General features: G+C 38.6%; 1 protein-coding gene across 1 annotated transcript in view; it reads left to right on the plus strand.

Annotated features, from left to right (window-relative positions):
* The window catches only part of CD2 (CD2 molecule), a 355,405-nt gene that overhangs the window by 275,662 nt on the left and 59,260 nt on the right, over positions 1–20,483 (plus strand). The window contains exons 4-5 of the mRNA XM_053705123.1: positions 16,039–16,444; positions 18,878–19,128. Coding sequence (XP_053561098.1) covers positions 16,039–16,444; positions 18,878–19,128 — 657 coding nt within the window. The remainder of the gene's footprint in view (positions 1–16,038; positions 16,445–18,877; positions 19,129–20,483) is intronic.

The raw sequence follows: 20,483 nt of genomic DNA on the forward strand, positions 1-20,483 counted from the left end.
GAAATACTCTTCTCTAATACACACACAGGAATGTGATTACACAGTATAGGTTTATTCTAGTGTCAGATGTACTGAAATACTCTCCTCTAATACACACACAGGGATGTGATTACACAGTATAGGTTTATTCTAGTGTCAGATGTACTGAAATACTCTCCTCTAATACACACACAGTGAATGTGATTATATAATATAGGTTTATTCTAGTGTCAGATGTACTGAAATACTCTCCTCTAATACACACAGGGATGTGATTACACAATATAGGTTTATTCTAGTGTCAGATGTACTGAAATACTCTCCTCTAATACACACATGGAATGTGATTACACAGTATAGGTTTATTCTAGTGTCAGATGTACTGTACTGAAATACTCTCCTCTAATACACACAGGGAATGTGATTACAAAATATAGGTTTATTCTAGTGTCAGATGTATTGAAATACTCTCCTCTAATACACACAGGGAATGTGATTACATAATATAGGTTTATTCTAGTGTCAGATGTACTGAAATACTCTCCTCTAATACACACAGGGAATGTGATTATACAATATAGCTTTATTCTAGTGTCAGATGTACTGAAATACTCTCCTCTAATACACACAGGGAATGTGATTACATAATATAGGTTTATTCTAGTGGCAGATGTACTGAAATACTCTCCTCTAATACACACAGTGAATGTGATTATACAATATAGGTTTATTCTAGTGTCAGATGTACTGAAATACTCTCCTCTAATACACACAGGGAATGTGATTATACAATATAGCTTTATTCTAGTGTCAGATGTACTGAAATACTCTCCTCTAATACACACAGGGAATGTGATTACACAATATAGGTTTATTCTAGTGTCAGATGTACTGAAATACTCTCCTCTAATACACACAGTGAATGTGATTATATAATATAGGTTTATTCTAGTGTCAGATGTACTGAAATACTCTCCTCATATACACACAGGAATGTGATTACACAATATAGGTTTATTCTAGTGTCAGATGAACTGAAATACTCTCCTCTAATACACACAGGAATGTGATTACACAATATAGGTTTATTCTAGTGTCAGATGTACTGAAATACTCTCCTCTAATACACACAGGAATGTGATTACACAATATAGGTTTATTCTAGTGTCAGATGTACTGAAATAGTCTCCTCTAATACACACAGTGAATGTGATTACACAATATAGGTTTATTCTAGTGTCAGATGTACTGAAATATTCTCCTCTAATACACACAGGAATGTGATTACATAATATAGGTTTATTCTAGTGTCAGATGTACTGAAATACTCTCCTCTAATACACACAGGGAATGTGATTACACAATATAGGTTTATTCTAGTGTTAGATGTACTGAAATACTCTCCTCTAATACACACACAGGGAATGTGATTACATAATATAGGTTTATTCTAGTGTTAGATGTACTGAATACTGAAATACTCTCCTCTAATACACACAGGGAATGTGATTACACAGTATAGGTTTATTCTAGTGTCAGATGTACTGAAATACTCTCCTCTAATACACACAGGAATGTGATTACACAATATAGGTTTATTCTAGTGTTAGATGTACTGAAATACTCTCCTCTAATACACACACAGGGAATGTGATGATATAATATAGGTTTATTCTAGTGTCAGATGTACTGAAATACTCTCCTCTAATACACACACAGGGAATGTAATTACACAGTATAGGTTTATTCTAGTGTCAGATGTACTGAAATACTCTCCTCTAATACACACAGGAATGTGATTACATAATATAGGTTTATTCTAGTGTCAGATGTACTGAAATACTCTCCTCTAATACACACACAGGGAATGTAATTACACAGTATAGGTTTATTCTAGTGTCAGATGTACTGAAATACTCTCCTCTAATACACACAGGAATGTGATTACACAATATAGGTTTATTCTAGTGTCAGATGTACTGAAATACTCTCCTCTAATACACACACAGGGAATGTAATTACACAGTATAGGTTTATTCTAGTGTCAGATGTACTGAAATACTCTCCTCTAATACACACAGGGAATGTGATTACACAATATAGGTTTATTCTAGTGTCAGATGTACTGAAATACTCTCCTCTAATACACACAGGAATGTGATTACACAATATAGGTTTATTCTAGTGTCAGATGTACTGAAATACTCTTCTCATATACACACAGGGAATGTGATTACATAATATAGGTTTATTCTAGTGTCAGATGTACTGAAATACTCTCCTCTAATACACACACAGGGAATGTGATTACACAGTATAGGTTTATTCTAGTGTCAGATGTACTGAAATACTCTCCTCTAATACACACAGGGAATGTGATTACACAATATAGGTTTATTCTAGTGTCAGATGTACTGAAATACTCTCCTCTAATACACACAGGGAATGTGATTACACAATATAGGTTTATTCTAGTGTCAGATGTACTGAAATACTCTCCTCTAATACACACAGGGAATGTGATTACATAATATAGGTTTATTCTAGTGTCAGATGTACTGAAATACTCTCCTCTAATACACACAGGGAATGTGATTATACAATATAGGTTTATTCTAGTGTCAGATGTACTGAAATACTCTCCTCTAATACACACAGGGAATGTAATTACACAGTATAGGTTTATTCTAGTGTCAGATGTACTGAAATACTCTTCTCATATACACACAGGGAATGTGATTACATAATATAGGTTTATTCTAGTGTCAGATGTACTGAAATACTCTCCTCTAATACACACAGGGAATGTGATTACACAATATAGGTTTATTCTAGTGTCAGATGTACTGAAATACTCTCCTCTAATACACACAGGAATGTGATTACATAATATAGGTTTATTCTAGTGTCAGATGTACTGAAATACTCTCCTCTAATACACACAGGAATGTGATTACATAATATAGGTTTATTCTAGTGTCAGATGTACTGAAATACTCTCCTCTAATACACACAGGAATGTGATTACACAATATTGGTTTATTCTAGTGTCAGATGTACTGAAATACTCTCCTCTAATACACACAGGGAATGTGATTACATAATATAGGTTTATTCTAGTGTCAGATGTACTGAAATACTCTCCTCTAATACACACAGGGAATGTGATTACATAATATAGGTTTATTCTAGTGTCAGATGTACTGAAATACTCTCCTCATATACACACAGGGAATGTGATTACACAATATAGGTTTATTCTAGTGTCAGATGTACTGAAATACTCTCCTCTAATACACACAGTGAATGTGATTATATAATATAGGTTTATTCTAGTGTCAGATGTACTGAAATACTCTTCTCATATACACACAGGGAATGTGATTACATATTATAGGTTTATTCTAGTGTCAGATGTACTGAAATACTCTCCTCTAATACACACAGGGAATGTGATTATACAATATAGGTTTATTCTAGTGTCAGATTTACTGAAATACTCTCCTCTAATACACACAGGGAATGTGATTACATAATATAGGTTTATTCTAGTGTCAGATGTACTGAAATACTCTCCTCTAATACACACAGGGAATGTGATTACACAGTATAGGTTTATTCTAGTGTCAGATGAACTGAAATACTCTCCTCTAATACACACAGGAATGTGATTACACAATATAGCTTTATTCTAGTGTCAGATGTACTGAAATACTCTCCTCTAATACACACAGGAATGTGATTACACAATATAGGTTTATTCTAGTGTCAGATGTACTGAAATACTCTCCTCTAATACACACACAGGGAATGTGATTACATAATATAGGTTTATTCTAGTGTCAGATGTACTGAAATACTCTCCTCTAATACACACAGGGAATGTGATTACATAATATAGGTTTATTCTAGTGTCAGATGTACTGAAATACTCTCCTCTAATACACACAGGGAATGTGATTACATAATATAGGTTTATTCTAGTGTTAGATGTACTGAATACTGAAATACTCTCCTCTAATACACACAGGAATGTGATTACATAATATAGGTTTATTCTAGTGTCAGATGTACTGAAATACTCTCCTCTAATACACACAGGGAATGTGATTACATAATATAGGTTTATTCTAGTGTCAGATGTACTGAAATACTCTCCTCTAATACACACAGGGAATGTGATTACACAGTATAGGTTTATTCTAGTGTCAGATGAACTGAAATACTCTCCTCTAATACACACAGGAATGTGATTACACAATATAGGTTTATTCTAGTGTCAGATGTACTGAAATACTCTCCTCTAATACACACAGGAATGTGATTACACAATATAGGTTTATTCTAGTGTCAGATGTACTGAAATACTCTCCTCTAATACACACACAGGGAATGTGATTACATAATATAGGTTTATTCTAGTGTCAGATGTACTGAAATACTCTCCTCTAATACACACAGGGAATGTGATTACATAATATAGGTTTATTCTAGTGTCAGATGTACTGAAATACTCTCCTCTAATACACACAGGGAATGTGATTACACAATATAGGTTTATTCTAGTGTCAGATGTACTGAAATACTCTCCTCTAATACACACAGGGAATGTGATTACATAATATAGGTTTATTCTAGTGTCAGATGTACTGAAATACTCTCCTCTAATACACACAGGGAATGTGATTACACAATATAGGTTTATTCTAGTGTCAGATGTACTGAAATAGTCTCCTCTAATACACACAGGGAATGTTATTACACAATATAGGTTTATTCTAGTGTCAGATGTACTGAAATACTCTCCTCTAATACACACAGGGAATGTGATTACACAGTATAGGTTTATTCTAGTGTCAGATGTACTGAAATACTCTCCTCTAATACACACAGGAATGTGATTACACAGTATAGGTTTATTCTAGTGTCAGATTTACTGAAATACTCTCCTCTAATACACACAGGGAATGTGATTACACAATATAGGTGTATTCTAGTGTCAGATGTACTGAAGTACTTATAAAACCTCTCTGCCACATATCCTGTGATTTTATATTTTATCCTGTTCTTCACAATTTTCCCAACCAGCAACTGTCTAACAGCTTTGTATAACCCCTTAAAGGGACACTGAATCCAATTTTTTATCATGGTTCAAATAGAGCAGCAATGTTATGTAACTTTCTAATTGACTCCTGTTATTAAATTTACTTTGTTCTTCTGGTATCTTTATTTGAAAAAGCAGGGAACTAAAGCTTACAAGCAAGTACAGCTTGCTGATTGAGGGCTAAACGTACCCACCAATCAGCAAGCGCTATCCAGGGTCTGAACCAAAAATGGGCCGGCTCATAAGCTTACAGTAAAGATACAGTAAAGGTACCAAGAGAACAAAAAAAATTGATAACAGAGGTAAATTAGAAAGTTGTTTAACATTGCTGCTCTCTCTGTATCATGAAAGATAAGAAATGGTATCCCTTTAAATAATCATACTCATTGCTCTATATGATCCTCCTATAGTTTTGTATATTTCTTCATTTGTCTGATTGTATTGCCCCTTCTAACTTCTCCTATTTCCCCATAATATCCCCCCTTTATCTCCTCCTATTACACAAGTTTATGCTTTCAATGGAAGCTAATATCAGCACATGCAGCACAATAAGACTCATACAGTTAGTTATACAAATATCTCAGCCCCCTATCTACAGAACATTATTACTATTTATCTATAGAAGGATGAGCATTCAATCAATTCATTAAGTAGGATAATCATTTATAAAGTAAAACAGGGAGCAACTATCAAACACTTATATACCTATATTGTAATAATGTCACACTTATATACCTATATTGTAATAATGTCACACTTATATACATACTATATTGTAATAATGTCACACTTATATACCTATATTGTAATAATGTCACACTTATATACCTATATTGTAATAATGTCACACTTATATACATACTATATTGTAATAATGTCACACTTATATACCTATATTGTAATAATGTCACACTTATATACCTATATTGTAATAGTGTCACACTTATATACCTATATTGTAATATTGTCACACTTATATACCTATATTGTAATAATGTCACACTTATATACCTATATTGTAATATTGTCACACTTATATACCTATATTGTAATAATGTCACACTTATATACCTATATTGTAATATTGTCACACTTATATACCTATATTGTAATAATGTCACACTTATATACCTATATTGTAATATTGTCACACTTATATACCTATATTGTAATAATGTCACACTTATATACCTATATTGTAATATTGTCACACTTATTTACCTATATTGTAATAATGTCACACTTATATACCTATATTGTAATATTGTCACACTTATATACCTATATTGTAATAATGTCACACTTATATAACTATATTGTAATAATGTCATCCCCTTTAAAAAAAATAATCGGCATAACATCACAGGAAGATTTAAAGGGACGGTAAAGTAAAAATTAAACTTTCATGATTTAGATAGGGCATGCAATTTTAAACAACTTTCCATTTTACTTTAATTATCAAATGTGCTTTGTTCTCTTGGTATTATTTGTTGAAGTCTAAAGCTAGGATGGTTCATACGCTAATTTCTATGCCCTTGAAGGCCACCTCTTATCTCAGTGTATTTTATTAGCTTTTCAGCTAGACAGTGCTCTTTCATGTGCACCATAAAGATAACAGTGTGCTCACTCCCCTAGGGTTTTGCAGGAACAAGTACTGATAGGCTGAAATGCAAGTTTGTAAAAAGCACTGAGATAAGGGACAGTCTGCAGAGGCTTAGAAACAAGGTAATCACAGAGGTAAAATGTGTATTAATATAAGTCCTGGTTATACAACACTAGGGAATGGGTTAAAAAGGGATAATCTATCTTTTTAAACAATAAAAAGTAAACTGTACTGTTAAGTACAAACATTGTGACATAAAGGGCAGTGTGCCGGATGCATTTTCAGAGCAAGCTATTATTCCATAAGCATAGTGTAAAAAAGTCTTCATTATGTGAAAAATTACAATTGGCAAAATTTACTCTTAAACCTACAAAAAAATACCTTTTTTACACTATGGAAAACATTTTGTTCTGTTTCTTTTGTTTTCTAGAAAAATTGGAAAACAAGACTGATACTCCGGGACTTGCTGTCACCAATGGATGTCAAGTGTTTTATACATATATGTACTATGTGGTTATATTTCCTTTTTTAATTGTTTGGGTTTTTTCGGATAAAACATTTAATTAACATCAATAATTTTTTGCATTACTTTATTTCAATCTATCCTTTTTTTATATTTTTATAAGTGATATGAGGACTAAAACTAAATTAAATATAAAAAAATCTTGTAACATTGTGTTTTCAATTTCACTTTCAAATTTCAAATGTTCAAGTTTATTTCCAATATATATATATATATATATATATATATATATATATATATATATATATATATATATATATATATAAATAAAAAATAACAATGATTTGCCTTTGAGTCTTCAGTGCTGGTTATTTAAATGGCTTTTAAAGAAAATTATCATATATATATAGCAAATTAGTGGTATGCCTCAGGGTCAGTGTTGGAGCCTGATTTTGTTTATTTGGTATATTTATCAGTAGTATATCTGCTTTCAAATAAACTATTTATATTGCTTTCCAATGGTATGGAGAGTCCACAAATCCATTCAATTACTAGTGGGAATTCAACTCCTGGCCACCAGGTGGATGCAAAGAAAACCCCAGCAGAGCTGTTAAGTATCACTCCTACTTCCCATAAACCCCCAGTCATTCTTTGCCTTGTACATCAGGTGGATGTAGGAAAATGGTGTCTGAATATATTTAATCCTTTTATGGGTAGTTTCCCTGCAAGCAAGGATTGGGGCTATGCTGTGTCCATGTAAATCTCTTTATTAAGAGTAATGGTGGCTTTTAGCAGTTGGAAGACGGCGGGGTGGTCCTTGCTTAAATTCCAACATGTATGCTACCCCTAAATAGAAAACCAGGGTTGGTTACTCTGTTTTTCTTGTACTTCAGATCCCTGTCAGAAGGAGGATTACTTCCTTCAGACCTGGAGTTGGTAAGAAGAATGAAGACTTCTAACCGTAAGTCCCCATGGCTGAGTAGTCTTAATGTGGCATATCTGTGGGTAGGGTACTTTCAATTTTATTGCTGGGTATCTCCTTAGTGGGTGTGGGCAATGAGGGAGGGTGGCATTGTGGGCACTCTGTACGGTTTTTCTTCTGTGGAAGCTGTTTTATCATCTGTGCCTATTTTCTCTCCCTCTCAGCGGTGGTGACTCCGTCTCTTATTTAATGAAGGATCAGAGATCTCCACCTGCTGGTTTTTATGAGGGGTTTTTTTGTCAGTCAAAAGAAAAAAAGAAAAAAAAAGAAAAGTCTTTCCTTAACTTAATTTATTTAGACCGGCCCTCTAAAACAGCTTTCTTTTGAGGCATGTAGGACTGGAATAGCATAGTTTTGATCTATTGCTTTAACCCCTTAATGACCAACGACATATGGGGTACGTCCTGCAGTTAAATGCAGTTAACGACCAACAACATACCCCATACGTCGTTGGTCTTTGAAAGCGTTGGAAGCGATCCTGATAGCTTCCAGCGTCTTTCATGTTATTGCAGTGATGCCTCGATATTGAGTCATCCTGCAAGAACACTTTCTAGCAGTCCAATGCAGAGAGAGCCACTCTGTGCGCGCACGGGGGCGTGCGTGGGTGGGAACCCTACACTATGGCACAATAGATTTAAATAGCAAGGTGCGAGACAGGACTGGGTAGGGTGGGAATATTCAGTTAAGGGATCTGGGAGAGGGGGGGTGGATGTTGAGGGGGGGCAGCTACACTACAGAAACTATACAGTAATTTTTTAGAAAAATATAAAATAAAAAAAACAACATATTTTATTTCAAACTGGGTACTGGCAGACAGCTGCCAGTTCCAAAGATGGTGCACAATAAGGTAGAAGGGGAGGGTTAGGGAGCTGTTTGGGGGGGGATCAGGGATAGGCACGAGCCAAGGCTGTGGCGGACATTTTCTAAAGTAAAGACCTTTAGTGAAGGATACCAAGGTACATTTACAATTAAAACTATTATTTTATAGTGCTGAATTTTATTATACTGATGCAGATACCACTGATCCTATAACCAGCCCTTGTCTGGCTATACACATGTGCCAGTGTCACTTCTGTATCTTTGTATAGAGCTGGGTGTTATTATACAGATGCAGAAGATACACATCCAGTATTTCACTTTATTTATTCCATAACTTATCACCCAATATTGCTAGCAGTCTCTTGACAAGCCACAAATTTTATTCACACTAAATATTTTCCCTTTCCTATTATTTAATCAGAAAGAAAATATATACTAAGGTTATGATTCCCTACCTTACTATAGCTTTTCTTTCTATTTAAATACTACTTTTAATAAACCTCAGGTGCTGGTTAAAGTGCTTTACCTTTGCATATAAAGCTCCAGGGACACAGTGGCAGCTTGCTTCTTGAATCTTCCCTCTCTCTCTGTCTCACTCAGAGTCATTTTCTGGTACTAAGCGGCATCATGTGTGGCCACAACCCTGCAAAACGTGGCGCTGCATGTGTTAAGGAGGAGTCAGGACCAGCATTCATCTGTCTTACTCCTCCCTCCCCACAGCAAAATGGGCGGCGGACACTGCAAGGGCCAGTCACGGACACCAGTGTCCGTGTACGGACACCTTGCCTATCCCTGGGGGGGATCAGGGAGGTTGGGGGCTAAGGGGGGATCCTACACAGCAGAATTATGTTTTTTTTTTTTAAGAAAACACAAACAAACAAAAAAAAAAACTTTTATTTTAGGACTGGCAGACTTTCTTCCAGTACTTAAGATGGCAGGGACAATTGTGGGGTGGGGGAGGGAAGAGAGCTGTTTGGGAGGGATCAGGGGGTGTGATGTGTCAGGTGGGAGGCTGATCCCTACACTAAACCTAAAATTAACCCTGCAAGCTCCCTACAAGCTACCTAATTAACCCCTTCACTGCTAGACATAATACACGTGTGATGCACAGCAGCATTTAGCAGCCTTCTAATTACCAAAAAGCAACGCCAAAGCCATATACGCAGGCTCACCATATTGCCGCTTTAAAAAGGGACACATATGAAAAATATGTGTCAGGGTTCTTATACAAAACATTTCTTTAAACAGCCCTGACAGATGTATTTTTCATATGTGTCCCTTTTTAAAGCGGCAATATGGTCACCCTAGATATACGTCTGCTATTTCTGAACAAAGGGGATCCCAGAGAAGCATTTACAACCATTTGTGCCATAATTGCACAAGCTGTTTGTAAATCATTTCAGTGAGAAACCTAAAATTGTGAAAAAGTTTACGTTTTTTTTTTTATTTGATCGCATTTGGCGGTGAAATGGTGGCATGAAATATACCAAAAATGGGCCTAGATCAATACTTTGGGTTGTCTACTACACTACAATCAAGCTAAAATTAAACCTACAAGCTCCCTACATGCTGGGCATAATACACGTGTGGTGCGCAGTGGCATTTAGCGGCCTTCTAATTACCAAAAAGCAACGCCAAAGCCATATATGTCTGCTATTTCTGAACAAAGGGGATCCCAGAGAAGAATTTACAACCTTTTGTGCCATAATTGCACAAGTTGCCTGTAAATAATTTCAGTGAGAAACAAAGTTTGTGAAAAAATGTATGAAAAAATGGGCCTAGATCTATACTTTCTTCAGTGTAAAGCACTTCTGTAGTGTAAATCTAAGGGGATCAGCTGCCGTTGTGCATCATTTTTTTTTTATTTCAGATTTGGATTAAGCCGTTTCCTGAGGTTCCCTTAGATGCTGGGGGCCTAACTGTCTTGCTGCAGTGTTTGCTGTTATTTCCCTCCGCAAGACAGTTTGTTGGCACGCTCTTCAGCAGTAATGGCATCTCCTGCTGCCAGGTTTTCTGCAGCTTATGTGCAGAGTCTTCCTTAGGAGGGATTTGGTAAACTAATATTTTGTTCAGTGGAATGTGCCCTCTTTAGGAGTTTTTACGCCTGTCCCCTAGTAAGCACGGATTACTTGTGGTATTAGAAGGATTATTGTCCCTTCTGTGGCGCTACTACCTAATTATATTTATTTTCCTAGCGCCTAGGAATCGGGCTTTAGGGAGGTGGCAAATCTGCAGCGTGAATCTGACATTATATCGCCATTTTGCCTCAGGAGGGAGTACTAGTGTCTGTCTCTCCATTCTGTTAATAGGAGAGCTATGTACTCAGAGTCCTTACAATGTATATTGTTTAGTTTCCTTTACAAAGTTTTCATTGCCTGTGGGGGTGTCTGTACAGAGGGACTTTCAGTGGGCATTTATAGAAGTACTGTTAGTTGTTTTAACAGCTATCCTATATTCTTATTGCTTATTTATGTGCATTTTGTGTCCCCTCTACTTGGGGAGTGTTCTCTATCTGTTAGAATCCTTCAGATATTTCGCTATCAAACCAAACTTGGTCAGTAGTCTTGTTATCCCGGCATCAAGTGTAGTGATAACGAAAAATCCTAGGGATAATAGCGTTAGGACCCAGGAGGGGATAGGCTGATTACCAGGAGGAAAGCCAGGAACAATAAACCAGGAAATGACTGGAAAGGTCAAGGCAGAGTCAACAGGCCAGAGGTCAAACCAAACGGTAACTGGAAACAGAATCAGAGTCCAAAGGCTTAGTCAGGGTAATCCATGGTCAGAAGCAATTGGGCAACAAACAGAGTGGAATCAGCAGGCAGAAGAATGGTCAAAAGGATGTCCAGGTCACAAGCCAGAATTCGTAATCCAAAATATAATTCAAGGCACACCCACAAGATACACTCAATACTAGGGCAATGAAACAGAGAAACGGAATGGCATATAAAGGAAAAAGTGCACCAAAGGTGACGCGATGCGTCACATGTGATGCGGGATGAGTAATCTGGCATCAAAACAGTGTCATGGCAACCTGGAGTCATAACACTTTGTGAGCATCCCTGCTGTCTGGAAGTCACTCAGATGAGATCTACTACTGAACTGACTGGGGGGTTCAGGGTCTTTTATCTTTACTCCTAGTCTGGGGTAACAATATAAAGCAAGGGAGTTAAATTTAATTTCTTCCCTACAGGACATATGTAAATTATCCCTGTTCAAAGAATCTCTGTTATTCAGTTATTCCTTTATTTGGTGCCATTTTGTGGTACTTTGATGTTATTACATCTGTTATTAATCTTCAATAACTGAGGTGATTTTGTTTGTCCAATATTATATTGTTTAGTGATCTTAGGACACTAATTTGTTTATGTTTTCCTAATTTTCTATAGAATATATGAAAAGTTTCTTTGGCAGTTCCTTAAAGGGATAAGAGACAAATGTTCTTTGGGAAATGTTGTATGCCACCTTGTAGTGTCTAATGCTATTTAACTGTACCTTATTATTTTACTGCTTCTATATTGCAGGGGCTCGGTATGGGAATTGTAATATCTGTATAGGCTGATCCTAATTTCATGATACAAATTCGGTCTCTTATGTATATATATTTTCCCTTCTCAGGGAAGGAATTTCTAATATTTGTGTAATAAGTTTAATAGAATTTTTTTCCCCTGGGACGTTCTTAGGGCTAAGATGTTAATTTCTACCCACTTTAACCTCAAAACCTATGCAGCCTAGTGGTTAACTTTGTGGCTTTGCAAATCACTGGTTATTGGTTTGATCCAGCTGCTGACACTGGATGTCCCTTTAACAAGGTTCCGTTCTATCTCCCTTTGGTCAGGGGACATTTTCAATACCTGCGGTTTGCCTTTTTGGACAAACCCTTCCAATTTGTATCCCTACCTTTCGGCTCTGTCACTGTCCCCCAAATCTTTTTGAAAAGGTTCTAGGGGCTCTTCTGGCAGTAGCCAGATTTCTAGGAATTGTGGTGGCGATATCTTGGATCCTTGTGAATCTCTGTTGTAAATTCTCTGCTTCCTTGGGTGGAAGGTGAATCTGGAATAGAGCTCTTTGGTGCCAGATACCAGGGTATGTTTTTTTGAACCGTCATTTACTTGATATCCTTAAAATCCTTTTTTTTTCTTACAGAGTCAGAAAATCCAAGCTTTTTACTGCTTGACTTTCACTTCAGTCCTCTGTCCGTCCATCAGTGGGTCAGTAATTGGTTTAATGATTGCTTCCATGAACATTATTCATTTTGCTTGTCTCCATCTGAGACCTCTACAGTTATGCATGCTCAGACATTGGAATGGAGACCTCTCAGATCTCTCGCAGAGGATAGCTCTAGATCCCCTAACATGAGACTCTTGATCTAGGTGGATTTCGCAGGACCATCTGTCTCAGGGTACATGCTTCCTGAGACCATCCTGGGTGATTGTGACCACAGATGCCAGTCTGTTGGGCTGGGGAGCAGTTTTGGGTTCTTTAAAGGCTCAGGGTCTTTGGTCTTGAGAGGTGTCTTCTCTTCTTATAAACATCCTAAGGTTGAGAGTAATCTTCAATGCTCTAACAGCCTGGCCTCAACTATGTTTAGTCTGGTTTATCAGTTTCCAATCGGACTACATCACCTCGGTAGCATACATCAACCAGCTAGGTGACTCTCATTCTCCAGTGGGCGGGGTCTCTCAATTTTCTCCTTTCTGCCATCCACATCTCAGAGATGGACAACTGGGAGCGGATTTTCTGAGCAGGCAGAGTTTTCATCCCGAGGAGTGGGCTCTCCACCCGGAAGTATTCACTATGATATCCCTCTGGTGGGGGGTTCCGGAGTTGAATCAGATGGCGTGATGCCTAAATGCTAAGCTTCCAGGGTTCGGTTCAAGATCAAGAGATCCTCAAGCCGCTCTGATTGACGCTCTGGCGGTGCCTTGGAACTTCCATCTTGCATACCTGTTCTCTCCGTTTGCTCTCCTTCCTTGAGTCATTGCTTGTATCAAGCAGGAGAGGGCGTCAGTGATTCTAATAGCTCCTGCCTAGCTTCGCAGGATCTGGTTCGCAGATCTGGTAAAGATGTCATCTCTTCCCCCATGGAGGTTGCCTTTTAGGAAGGACCTTCTACTTCAGGGTCCCTTCCTCCACCCAAATCTAGATTCTCTGAGTCTGACTGCTTGGAGATTGAATGTCTAGTTTTGGCAATGCTTGGTTTTTCTGGAAAGGTAATTGATATCAGGCTTCCGGCTCGTAAACCTGTTACTTGCAAGATTTACCATAAGGAATGGCATAAATACCTTTATTGGTATGATTTGAAGGGTTTCTCTTGGAGCAGGGCGAGGGTTACCCCAAATTTAGTCTTTCTTCAGGATGGCCTGGAGAAAGGTTTTTCAGTCAGCACTCTGTAGGGTCAGATTTCTGTGCTGTCTATTCTTTTGCACAAACGTCTGGCAGATTTGCCAGATGTTCAATTTTTTGTGCAGGCCTTGGTCAGAATCAGACTTATGATTAATCTTGTTCTTATAGTTCTGCAGCAGGCTCCATTTGAGCCTATGCATGCAGTTGATATTCAGATGTTATCTTGGAAAGTTTTATTTCTCCTTGCTATTTCTTCTGCTCGCAGAGTTTTCTGCTCTGCAGTGTGATTCTCTGTTTCTTATTTTTCATGCGGATAAGGCGGTTCTTCGTACTAAGTTAAGATTTCTTCCCACGGTAGTATCGGATCGCTATATCAATCAATAAACTGTTGTTCCTTCTTTTTGTCCTAATCCTTCTTCTCAGAAGGAACGCCTTTTGCATATCTAAGATTTTTGTGCGTGCTATAAAAGTTTACCTTCAAGCAACTAAAGATTTTCATCAATAATCTGCCCTGTTCACTGTTTTCGCTGGTAAACGTGAGGGTCAGAAGGCCACTGTGACGTGAGTCACCAAGATCTGAGGGCCTGTTATGGAACATTCTTTGGGCTGGAGGTACATGGGCTTAAGGATACCCAGAGACTGCATGGAAATGTGGAATTTTATATGCTGGACACCCTATGTACTTTCATAACTCTGTCTTATGTCCATGTCACCCTGTATCCATAAATACAAGATGGGTACAGGGTGTGAGTGCCCCTTGTGGGAGCAATTGTGACTCTATAAACCAAGTGGGCATAAAGGACTTAATAGTTAATAAGATGTATTTTATTTACGTTTCAGATCTGATTGTGTCTCAGGAGTCTGTCTGGGTAAACTGATTGTGTTTTTGTGTGATTATGTTAACTAGACTGCCCAACATCAGATTGTCTGAGTAAACTTTCTTCCCCAGTTAATTAACTTGATATGTTAATCTGTTTTACCTGTGAATAGACCATTGTTAGAGGTTTGATGTATTGTTCATATGTTTGCTTTACTGTTTAGCCAATTCACTATGTAATCTGAAGCTCTGTAAATCTGGAATGCCAGGGTGTATAAATCTGTGTGCTGCCTTCAAACAAATGATCATTCAATGAGTGTTGTCTCAGTTCTGTTCCCCTACATAACTTTAGACTGCGGTCAAAGGGAGAGACCAGGAGCTATTGCTCTGGATAAAGGGATGTCCAGGACAAGGGAAGTGTTCTGACGGAGGTACTCATTTGGGGTACCAGGCGGTCCGTCACATTTGGTGGCAAGCGCTGGGATTAATTTCTTGTTCTGCTGACAGAGGAGGAGTGGCACCGTCACCCGCAGCTATGGAAGCGGAGCTCATATGGCGAATACAGCAAGTGCAGACCAACCTTGGCGAACCTGTTTCTGCACAGGACAGGGATGTGCTGCCTAGCTATCAGTCCCTAAGCAGCACTACAAAGATGCGCCAATGGCAGCCAGTGAAGGATCGCAGCCAGATGATTATAGATGATGCAGAGGAAAAATTCCACAGCCGAGAGCGGAGAAGGTTGTCAATCTACGGAGCCAACCCATCCGAAGCAATAGTCTGGCTAACGAACGCTGAGGTGGTGAAGCAGATCACCAGGTATCAGAATATTCGGACAGCTGAGATGCTGGGATCAGATATACCTCTAAATGGGAAGTTCCGATATGGGACTTCGAGCGACAAGTCAAAGTCGCCCTTGCTGTTTTAGGAGGGCCAGTTCCAGAGGAGATGTGCCTGGAATGGAGAGCCCTGATTCGGCTAGAGATGTGGGAAGATGCACTGGAGAATTGGTATGGCTGCAGAGGCAAAGTCCTGCCCTCCCCAGAACAGCGCTTCGGGGACCAGGTGAACTTGCGGCTCTGCTTACTGAGAGATCAACTCACAGGTGAGGGGATAGCCGAACTGAAGTGTCTGGTGCAAAGAGAGGTCGAGCTCGAGGATCGTTACAGAGCGTTATATTGGTTTGCAGACAGGAGGCAGTCGAGGGCAGAAACGCACTATTCCCCGGAAGTTGTTGACTTTGGTGGCCCTGGCTTATTATGGGAAGCATTTGAGGAGAAAGTTGACTTTGGCAGTCCCGAGGAATATCGATTCTGGGACATTCAAAGCAGAAGGCAGGAGCTGTTACAGCCATCGGAAGCACTTGCCTTAGAGCCTGACCTGACATGGCTTATCTATCAGGAATGGTACCTTGAGGAGGATTACCTAGAACTGCTGGAAAGTGGTCCTTTACTTACTTCAGAGGCAGCGGATCTAGTAGACTTCATATCCACAGATGTTGGTCCGGGAGGTGTGGAGGAGATAGTGGTCTCCCCATGTGGAGTGCAGGGATGCAGGGAAGTCAGCCCAGGTCCCCAAACACCTGGCATGGGGACCCCAGTCACCCTGTTATCTCCCCAGCTGGACCCAGAGATTGTGGATCTAATTGACTTTTCCTCTGAGGTGTCAGTTGCGAATTACTTAACAGAAGAGCAGGCAACAGGGCAGAGTGTTGTTGGCCTCTGCCCACCCCTTTCTGGCACCCCAGAAAACAGGAATGACAGCCTCATGCTGGCAGAAGGACCGGAGGAGCATGCAGCAATCCCAGCGGAGGAGCTGGCATTGGGACCAAATGATGTCGGTCTCTCTCTGCAAGCAATGGCAGATTCCTATCCAGTAAAAGTGGATGGGACTACAGTCTCCACCTGTATTCTCCAGGGATGCTGGGCATACGGACCAGACCCGCAACAGGATGTTGGAGTTAGCCCAGCCACCCTGTCTTCTCTCCAGCGACTGAAAGGACTCCAGGGAGAAGGGACAGTCAGCACTTCTCCCCAGCAGCGGGTATGTTCTATGAGAGAGGCAGAGGTCGGCCGGGTGAGTGATGCTCTGTTTGGGACAATTTGTTTGGGGTACTGTGTGGATACAGGCTTTGGGGGAATGGATCTATAGACTAACTTCGAAGTCAACCCGTCTGGGGTCTCCTCCTGTTTTAGTCTTCTTCCGAAGGGGGAGATATGTGACGTGAGTCACCAAGATCTGAGGTCCTGTTATGGAACATTCTTTGGGCTGGAGGTACATGGGCTTAAGGATACCCAGAGACTGCATGGAAATGTGGAATTTTATATGCTGGACACCCCATGTACTTTCATAACTCTGTCTTATGTCCATGTCACCCTGTATCCATAAATACAAGATAGGTACAGGGTGTGAGTGCCCCTTGTGGGAGCAATTGTGACTCTATAAACCAAGTGGGCATAAAGGACTTAATAGTTAATAAGATGTATTTTATTTACGTTTCAGATCTGATTGTGTCTCAGGAGTCTGTCTGGGTAAACTGATTGTGCTTTTGTGTGATTATGTTAACTAGACTGCCCAACATCAGATTGTCTGAGTAAACTTTCTTCCCCAGTTAATTAACTTGATATGTTTATCTGTTTAACCTGTGAATAGAGTGTGAAACTAGGAAAAGATAAGAAGCGCCTTACTTATACCCTATAAGCTGTTTATCAGAATATCTCACAAATATTCTATGATAAATTTAGGGAAAAGAAAGAGAAAGAAAACAGCGCTTGACCTATATCTAAATATAGGGTTGCTAAGGATATGATTCAATTAAATACAATTCAATTAATAAAATCCTTTTTGGATGTGGAAAATATGGATACCGTAGAAAATGTTGTTTAATATAATTTTATTTATTTGACATGTATATCTAAACATATATATATCTAAAATAAGTATACTATATTGATCCGGTTGGAAACATTAATCATAATAAAATCAAGAAGGATATTCAAAAAACACAATTGTAAAAATCCAAATATAAAAAAACAAAATAAAATATAAAAAAGAGGAGAGGACGTCTCCTCCTCCTCTATCTAAAACACTAAACCTTTGGTGAAATAAATTTGTTGCCTATAAACAATAACTACCAGTTGACTAAATACACAGGTATTTTTTGTTATTGTTAATACCCTTGTTGTTTCAGAGAATGTATTACTCCACCTCAGATTGTTATAATCCACTTATCAATATTGCAATATAATAGTCAGTGTTGCAGTTCATTTAGCAATGTTGCAGTTCACCCTTGTATGTGGATTACGGTGAAATAAGTGATAGAAATTTTGGCAACTTTCAAACTCTAAATAATCCTATGCTTATACAGGATATTATCCCAATTTTAAACAAGCAACAAATTCTTCCGTAGAACACTCAGTAGAAAACTCGGCAATGATTTGCGTAGATGCCAAAAAATAGATTGCTGGGGGGGGTGGAGCCAGCAGCAAGCGCAGCAAGACGCATATCAAGGAGGCTCCTGACTTTATTTTATATTATATTAAAGTTTTCCGATTTTTCCCCTAAAACAATAACATCTGGTCATCACACTATTATTGAGAATAGTAGGGGCTCATGTAATATGCCTGATTGGAACAAACAAGGTGACTATATCTGAATATCACGGCTGGTGGAAGCAGCAGACCGCCATTTCTTTTGGCTATGGAAGAAGAGATCTGCGCCGCAGTATTGTCTCTATTTGCAGAATATGAGCAGCGGATCCTTGACAGGTTCGATGGTCTGCTGACCAGGATTGAGGCCGGATTCATAAAGGAGCGGCTTGCACTGATCGATGGGGAGACTGAGATTGATGCTGGCGGGAGACCTGGAGCAGTACAACTGAATGCAGTAGACTTCCAAGCCGCACCCGGCCTCCCTGAGAAACAACAACTACGGAACAGTAATATGGGAGGTTCCGGTACAACTTGTAGCTCACTGGCCCAGCTGGACAGCGGGTTATTGACCCCTGTTAATAATACCGGTATGTTTAAACTAATCATGGACGCTACCTTTTACAAGATGACCCTGCAATATAAAGGCGCTCGGCTCTTTGTTGCCAGCACAAAAACCGGAGTTGGGTGATGACTTTAGTGCAGTAATGGATTCCGGGTGCCCTGGTTTACAAAAACATTTTGCCTATCACAAACGTTCCTAATAAATAACTTTATAGCGTTGATACCGAGGAATCTACACTCATGAAGATTAAAATCTGATAATGTGTGATTTTTGGGACCGAATCTTCTCTATGTTTTTATAGCGTGCAGAACTAAGGGAACCGTCTAAGCCGTCTAAACATGTTTGCCAATCTTATTATTTCCCCTCATATCGTATAGTACCTTGTTATTTGTTTGCCTTCTATTAAGCCCTTTATGAGACCCAATCTACGATGGCAAGATTTTGGTTAACACTGCAGTTATTTTTCTATGTTATTTTTTTTTTGTGGTTTTTTTTGTGATACAGTCTCTGTAAAAATATTTGCCCAGCAGCATAAAAATCCTGATATTGTATTTTTTCCCTTGTTCCTGTGTACACATATATAAACACTCTTATATGGATGAGCTCACAATATGAAAGTTTAGTAAGCATTTACATTCCATTGTACTTTTTCCTTGTTCCTGTGTGCACAAATATAAATACTTACATGGATGGGCTCACAAGTTAAATGTTTAGTAAGCAAGTGTATTTCACTTATCTTTTGGCACAGTGTATAGTGTATTTTTTCATAGCCCTAATGCTAGGTGACTGGTGTTTTGTTTAATTGCTAAAAAACGCCATTTAAAAGTGCATATTGTCCTCATGTTGTCTGTCTATGGTGGAATAGATTACAACTTGATATGTATAACACAGAGATTTGGTATCACTAATTGCTCCCCATTTCATATGACTGCTCAGTAAGCTTTTTGCACTCAGCTTTCCTGTCATATAGCTTATAGAAAGTGTGGCCAGCTCTCCCTATGATTGGGTATATGAGTCATACCTTTTTAAATACTATTAATATAACTGTGCTTAGAAGTGGTTGCGTAAGAACTTAACTGAGGGTACTGCTGGGGGTTTATTATGCTAATTCTTCTGATTGTTGATGTGCAACTGCCATGTACTGCTACTGTTTTGGCCCTAGATCCCTAGCAGTAAACTTAGCAGGCATTGCCCCCACTATAGCGCCCTATACCAGAATAAGTTAACACTGTTGTTTACTTTTCCTCTTTGTATACACTTTTTTTTATAGTTATATATATGCTGCGAGTATAGATACTACTCATCAAGCGAGCCCCTGGGTACTGCTTGTATCAGAAACCTCTATTATTCTTTCATTAATACTAAAGCTTATTTAGTTGC

This window comes from Bombina bombina, chromosome 3, assembly GCF_027579735.1.
Source record: "Bombina bombina isolate aBomBom1 chromosome 3, aBomBom1.pri, whole genome shotgun sequence".
In the NCBI taxonomy this organism is placed as follows: domain Eukaryota; kingdom Metazoa; phylum Chordata; class Amphibia; order Anura; family Bombinatoridae; genus Bombina; species Bombina bombina.